Genomic DNA, 7,471 nt, shown 5'->3' on the forward strand with positions numbered 1-7,471 from the left:
ACCTTCACAGCCACAGCCGTCCTAGTACAAAGCAAGGGATCAGGCGCATTAAAATGCCCGAGTAGCCCGTGGTCTGCTCCCAAGGCCTGCGCTCACTTCCTCGGGGCAGTGTCGGTGTTAGGAATGCCGCATTCGTTCACGGGTTTCTGACCTAACGCCCCCATCCCGGTTGGTTCTAGCGTAGCAGGGGGCCAGGAGCGCTCACAGGCCAGGAGAGCAGAGCACCCAGCCAGCGTCAGCCCAGGGAACAAGGCCAGCTCTCGCCCCCAGCCTCTGAGCGACTCTCCCCGCTTCCGGGCCGCCGCTCTCCCACCCGCGACACCAACCGGAAGTGGCATGTGCGGCGCTGTAAACACGGCTTGCAACACCCCACCCCACCCCTCCGCTCTCGACCCCGCCTCCACGCCACGTGACGCGCCCGCCCCCGCCGCCGCCTCATTGGACGGCCAGCTTTGTTTACCTTATATGGCCAGGTCCTAACACCCCGTGGCGGCCCATTGGTACTGTCGCGGCCTCACTCAGGTGACGTCACCCGGGACAGAAACATGCAAATAAACCGGGGCATTCTGGGAATGGCAGTTCCTGGCCACTTTCCTAAGTGCTCCGCGCGGTCCTGGCGCCCGCAAGATTGCGGAGGCTTTTCTTTTTCTTTTTCTTTTTTTGCTTGGGAGAGTAGGAACCGAAGGGAAAGGGACTCCAAGGCTGCAGAGACCACTGGCCTGGCCAGAGGCCACAAGAGCTGTCTCTTTTTGTAGACGCTCCTCCTGCGCGACAGGCCGAGAGTCAGGCAAGGCTGCCTTGCGAGCCCCGAAGGCTTCCTGGAGGTGGTGACTTAAGGCAGCGCCTTGAAAGGCAGATGCTGTGGTTCACCGAGCGTCTTCTAAGTCTCGGGACTTTTCGCAGCTTGCAGCCTAGGGCAGTGGAGCTGGGCCAAAGCTTTCGGAGAGTCCCCTAAGAGAGTGCCTACTAACACTGTGATGTTAAGCACAGCAGGCTGCAGGACTTCTGGGACCCCGTGACATGACAACCTTGTGCTGTGGTCCGGGTCCCAGACTTGGCATCACAGCCTGGGGCAGGAGCTGCGCGCCCCACTAAGATCCGCTAGGGAAAGGGCGTCCCCTCTCCTCCCCGGCCCGTTCGGCGGGGGCGTCGCGGACTACACATCCCAGCATGCTCCGCAGGCCGCCGGGCAGCGAGGCGCGGTGAGTCAGAGCGCACAGTAAATATTTGTATTAGCCGGGCCGGCTCGCTAATGGTGGACGCGTGAGGCGAGGCGCGAGCGCGCAGGGAGGCCGGAGCGGGCTGCGCGGCGGCGCCATGTCCGTGAACATGGACGAGCTCAAACACCAGGTGATGATCAACCAGTTCGTGCTGACTGCGGGCTGTGCGGCCGACCAGGCGAAGCAACTGCTGCAGGCGGCCCACTGGCAGTTCGAGGTGCGTAGGGGGACCGGGACCGGGACCGGGCGCGGGCGGTGTGGACACGTGCCGGGGTGCGGACTGCGGGCTTCACCGACGGCCAGGCCCGAGCCCCGGAAACGGGGCTGCCCCGGGGACCCCGCGATCAGATCAAGGACCCCTCCCCTTTGTCCCGGTAACGGCTGAAGGCGAAACAGACGACCGCCTGGAGGACGACCTGGACCGGGCCGGAGGTGGAGTCGCTCCGAGCCAGCGGTCCCAGGGTCGGTGTGCCCGGTGGGCGCCTTGCGGCGTGTGCGCACACGTACATGTGCATTTGTATTTACGCACGCACCGCGCTTGGGCGTCAGTAGGGCACATCGAAGGTTGTGGACGTGTGGGCGCGTGTGTGGACGCGCAGCCCGGCCCGAGAGCGTGTCTGATGTACGGATACCGGGTGTCATGTTTGGTGTGTGTGCAGCGTGTACATAGGTGGCGGTTTGCGGATGGTGGCCATGCTGGGTATGGTGCGGTGTGTGTACACATACGGCATGGAGTGTATGGGTGGTGTTCAGGGTCCTCGTACTAAATTGTTAGGATGTGTATATATGTACCCCACCCACTCCAAAGGTGTAACTGGGGCGGCGGGATCCTTATGAAGGCCTGAATGTCCTCGGCCTGACAGAGAAACCTGTACCTTGGGATGGTGTACTGCATACGGTTCACTAATTTTAGGTCATTCTAGACAGGGGGCGGAGTGCCAGTCTGGCTCCCAGCTACTCCCAGGTTTTTCTTGGCCTGTAAAGTAGTAGTGTGCCCAGTCTTTTGTGTTATCCTCTAACTCAAACCTCCTACTCCTTGCTGGCATCTAGAGATGAGGCCAGAGGTCTTGAAGCTGTGTGCCTCAAGGTGTGAAGTCGCAGCGAAAGCCAGTCCAATAGTCTGTGTACAGTTGGAAACCGCAGAACCTGGTTTTCCGATGGGAGCCATCCCAGAGAAGCCTCTGGAAGAGCCAGGAAACAGACTAAGGCTTTAGCTTCCTGGTACAGAAGTGGGATCAAAATCATGCCCTCCCTTCCACCTCTGTAAACCAAGCCTTTGCTCTGCTAACCTCCTTCCTACCAGACTTTCAGGCCATTGTCCCTGTGCAGGAGACAGGAGGCTTCATTCTGTAGCCTCAGTTTCCACACCCCTGAGGGTAGCAGTGTTAGAGTCATCAGCCTCTAAGGCCTGAATGGTCTCCCTCCCTCCCCTCCCCCTGCAGCCCCACCCCGGAGAAGTGCCCTACTCCCCACCTCTGCCACAATCCTAATCTGCCCTGTTCGTCTCTAGGGCTGGATGTGGTAAAACTTGTAAAACCACATTCATGGCAGTTGCTGGAGCCCAGTGGCTGTGCTTTCAGGGTTCTCTCTTTGCCTGAGGCTGGGCAGGCAGGTGTCCCGTGGGAAATGAGCTATGTGGAGGATTCCTAGCCCATCTATCAGTGTGGAACAGTGTGTCCCTCAGGCTTGAAGGAATGGACTGAGAAATATGGCTATAAGGATTAGGGAGAACTGTCCCCACGGGACAGCCTGGAAACTGAGTCTGACTGACACGCAGTTGGTTCTTTGTGAGCTTGGCTTTGCATGGTCGCCCTGTCACCATATAGAAAATGGAGAGTAGGTGTGGACACCCCCCTCTTAACCTGAGTCATCTGCCTAGGAGTGAGGGGTTCCTCATGGTTAGCCCTCCCTCTCCCTCCTGATTTTCAGCATACTCCAGGCAGTGTTTCTGGGTCACATTCTCAGACTCAGGTGCTAATGGGGGCAGAGGCTGTGGGGGAGGGGACCTGTGTGTAGTTGGGCAGATATTTTTCAATGGAGAACTCACAGTGGCCTTGAGAGAACAGTGGGAGTCCTGGGTAGGGGGTGGCAAGGGTGGACAGCTGCCCCACCATGGGCTCCACTCAGTGTTTGGGGACACTGCTGTAGGAGATCCCCAGGATAGTTCATTTGAATATACTTGAAGGAAAAAGAGAGAGAGAGCAAGTCCTGGGAGTCAGACTGGGTTTCTGGGTGTGTTGGGAGGCTCATCGGCAGAGGAGTAGTAATACTGGGATTTAGCAGGCTCCTCAGGACCCTCACCCACTGACAGCCTTCCTCACCCAGTGCTGTCACAAGAGCAACCAGTTTCCTCTTTTCCTGAAGGCCCAAGACAGACGTCAAGACAAACGTCATCCTTTGGGTTTCCTGAAGCCACCTTGGAGCTCTCTCCCTGGCCAGGTCCGTTTTTGCACTTTGGCCAGTCTTGAGAGTTTGCCTAGAGCCTCAGTCCAGGGTTCTGATGCCATTCCTGCCTCATGGTAGACAAGAGTTTTAAGAAAGTTGCTTCAGCTGGGCTGTGATGGCCCACACCTTTAATCCCAGCACTCAGGAGGCAGAGGCAGGCAGATCTCTGTGAGTTCGAGGTCAGCCTGGTCTACAGAGTGAGTTCCAGAACAGCCAGGGTTGTTAAACAGAGAAATCCTGTCTCAAAAAAAAAAGAAAGTTACTTCATCCTCAGTTTTCCTGTCTGTAAAGTGGGTGATACCAGTTTGGCCTCTGGGATTGCCCTTATTCTTGTTTGTTTGTTTGTTTGTTTGTTTGAGACAAGGCTACTTTGTGAAATAGTTCTGGCTGTCTTGGAACTCACTTTGGAGCCCAAACTGGCCTTGAACTCAGAGATCTGTCTGCCTCTGCTTCCTGAGTGCTGAGATCAAAGGTGTGTGCCCCCATATGTGCATAAAGTGTTCCTATTTTGATAGAGCCCTGCTTGGAGAGGCTGGAGCTTGGAACCAGCCAACAACAGGTGGCTGGGGAGATGTCCCTTAAGCTGTCGTGGGAACTGTCTTCAGTTTTGTGGTGGGTTCAGTTTCTGGGTCGCTCTCTAGCTTTCAATGTTAGAGACATCCCTCTAGAGAGGGATGTTTTACTGAGAAGCAGGTCTCTACCCTGTAGGCTAAGAATAATTCTTTAAGAGTCCCCTGGCTCCCCTGGCTGCTCTTCCAGAGGACCCAGGTTCAATTCCCAGCACCCACATGACCGCTCACAACTGTCTGTAATTCCAGTTCCAGGGGATCCAACAGACAACATGCAGACAAAAGACAGACATACATAAAATAAAAATAAAATCACTTAAACTAGGTGGTGGTGGCTCACACTTTTAATCCCAGCACTCAGGAAACAGAGGCAGGTGGATCTTTGTGAGTTTGAGGCCAACCTGGTCCCAGGACAGGCTCCAAAGCTACACAGAGAAACTCTGTCTCAGACAAACCAAATAAATAAAACAATAATAAAATCATTTTTAAAAAAAATAAAAAGAGTCTCTGGCTTACATATGAGGATACTGAGGCTCAGAGAAGTGTGTGGATTTGCCACCCATTGATTGGGGTGACAGACCCAGGCCATAATAGAGCCCAAACGATGCTGGGGTGAGGGGCAGGGGTTCAGTAAGCCACAGGCACCTGACTGGTGGCAAACAGCTGTTATAAGGATCTTCACTATCCGTCCAACCTGCTGTGAATTGCATGACGCCTCCTCAGGTGGTGGTCACAGGCATACTGCTGGACCTTAGCTCACCCTGTTCCACTGGGATGGTTGGAGGGTAAGTACAGTCTTTCTCCCTGCAGACAGCCCTCAGCGCCTTTTTCCAGGAGACCAACATCCCCTACAGCCACCACCACCAGATGGTAAGTGTCCCCTGGAGACCCAAAAGCGGCAACACTGGCGACTCCTAGTCTGGGCAGGGGGAGGCTGAGCTTATTGGCTACACCTAGGGAAACTTCAGGAGGAGGAGGGTTGTACATGGCCTGGGGAGGGGAGGGCTTTCATGAGGTAGGTCTGCAGGAGTGTGGGCAGCCTGGGCCCCTTAGAACCCAAAGAACACTGGCCCTTGGTGCTCAGCTCCCGCCAGGCAGTCTGCCAGGGCTGCCGTGCTGACCACTGGCTGGGAAGCTTCACACCCAAGGCAAGAGGCATTGTGCCAGGTGGTATGGTCTCTATGAAGCCAGACCAACCCATCTTGATGCCTTTTGCTATGATCTAGTCCCTGGGTGGTGGACCAACTGGGGCCACATGTAACCCACGTGACTCCCGATAACTCCTGGGTTTTAGAGGCAGCAAAGGCCCTAGAAAGAGATGCTCAGTCCTCCATCTGTCATTTCTTCCCCCACAGATGTGCACTCCCGCCAACACCCCTGCCACGCCCCCCAACTTCCCTGACGCCCTCACCATGTTCTCCCGTCTCAAGGCCTCTGAAAGCTTCCACGGTGGTGGCAGCAGCGGCAGCCCAATGGCCACGTCGGCCACATCACCCCCACCGCACTTCCCCCATGCCACTGGCAGCTTTGCGACACCCAGCTGGCCAACTGCAGCCTCGCCCCCAGGAGGCCCACAGCACCACCAGCCGCAGCCGCCCCTGTGGACTCCAGCACCCCCTTCCCCGGCTTCAGACTGGCCTCCTCTGGCCCCCCAACAGGCCACCTCAGAACCAAGGGCCCACCCTGCCATGGAAGCAGAGAGATAAGGGAGGCCCCTCCCCCCTCCCGGAGGCCAGGGCCCCGTGGGGTGGGGGAGAGGATGTCTCTGTGGGCCCCTTCACCCCTCCTCTGTCTGCACCCACACACCCCAGAGCCCTGGAGGGGAGAGACTGGACTCTAGCCAGGCAGTCTTGTGCCAGCATGCACAGCTGCACGCACGCAAGTTCACAGCACAGGCACCCCCAGCTCGCATGGATTTGATTCAAAAGTGGCTTGGGTGCCTGGTGGGCAGCACCTTGGAGACCAAGCAGCCATCCCAACGAAGACTTACCTGCCTAGCCCCACCACCTGGAGTGTTTCAGAGAATCACTTGGTGGAGGAGACATGGCTGACTCCTGTCTTGGGTCCAATAGGCCTAGATCCCCACCCTTGGGAATGCAGAGCCTTCTCCGCATGTGTGCGTGTAGCTGTGTCTATGTATTTATACGTATGTCGCTCTTCAAAAGCACCCTTGATTATGGGGCAGCTGGACTTTGCATGTTAGAGTGAGCCCCAAGCCCCTTGGCCTGACATCCCCTCTTCCCAAGGGCCCTGCCTCACTCCACCTCCTTATCTGCCAGCATTGCTGTTTCCTGCAAAGGATTATGGGAAACTCCAGGACTCTTCTACCCATCCCCCAGTGCCTGCCTGCTGGGATTCCCTGCATGCCACTTCCCCAGAGCCCAGGGGTACCTGATCTTCATTTCCTATCCCCCTTTTAACAAAAGAGAAAAGAATTCCAACCTACCACCAGGCTCTGCCTCATATATATCCTAGGTGTTGCTGGCTGGCTCTGGAAGGAGATGCTAAGCTGAACACAGGCCACCCCACTCCCCTAGCTCCACACTACTGTCTTTGCTGTCCTTTCTACAAGGTCTGAAATTCATCTTGCCTACCAGAGGCTTTCCCTGTTAAATTTCTTAGCCTTTATTCTCTTACCCTTTTCCTGATGAGATGGGTGGGTCTTGGCCCTGCTTTGAGCAGGGCTTGTCTGCCTGGATTTCACATGGATTTCCTTGGACCCTTAGCCTACCTACCAACTATAGGGCATGGTGGGGCTCCCATACCAACCTGGACGCCTGTCTAGAGCAGAGATGAGGCAGAGGGAGGAAGGTGTGTTTGGTCCCCAAGTTTTACTCTACGGCTCTTCTCAGGGATGGTAGGAAATTGTTCCTAGAGGGTCTATTTTGGGGTCACCTGCCATGTGGGCTATGTTATGATGCAACACATGGTCTAATGTCAGATTTTTTTTTTTGAAAGATTTATTTATTATGTATGCAGGAGAGGGCGCCACATCTCATTACAGATGGTTGTGAGCCATCATGTGGGTGCTGGGAATTGAACTCAGGACCTCTGGAAGAGCAGTCGGTGCTCTTAACCTTTGGGCCATCTCTCCAGCCCCTAATGTAAGATTTTAAATGCTCAGCTGCCACTGGGTGGTCTGTGGTGAACCACTCTTGCCCTGCTTAAAATAGTGTTCATGGCAAAGTGGGCAGCAGTATCACCCTGAACTTGTTGGTACATAGGGCCTCAGTGTCC

At 55.8% G+C, this 7,471-nt stretch overlaps 1 protein-coding gene across 1 annotated transcript; it reads left to right on the forward strand.

Moving 5' to 3' along the window:
- The first annotated feature begins 629 nt into the window (after positions 1 to 629).
- On the forward strand, positions 630 to 6,685 carry Ubald1 (UBA like domain containing 1). The gene is made up of 3 exons (XM_036198170.1): positions 630 to 1,437; positions 5,045 to 5,104; positions 5,590 to 6,685. Exons 1-3 carry the CDS (start codon positions 1,318 to 1,320, stop codon positions 5,938 to 5,940), a joined length of 531 nt encoding a protein of 176 aa, XP_036054063.1. The 5' UTR covers positions 630 to 1,317; the 3' UTR covers positions 5,941 to 6,685.
- The last annotated feature ends 786 nt before the right edge of the window (positions 6,686 to 7,471 follow it).

The sequence above is a fragment of the Onychomys torridus genome, chromosome 8 (assembly GCF_903995425.1).
Source record: "Onychomys torridus chromosome 8, mOncTor1.1, whole genome shotgun sequence".
NCBI classification, from domain to species: Eukaryota; Metazoa; Chordata; class Mammalia; order Rodentia; family Cricetidae; genus Onychomys; species Onychomys torridus.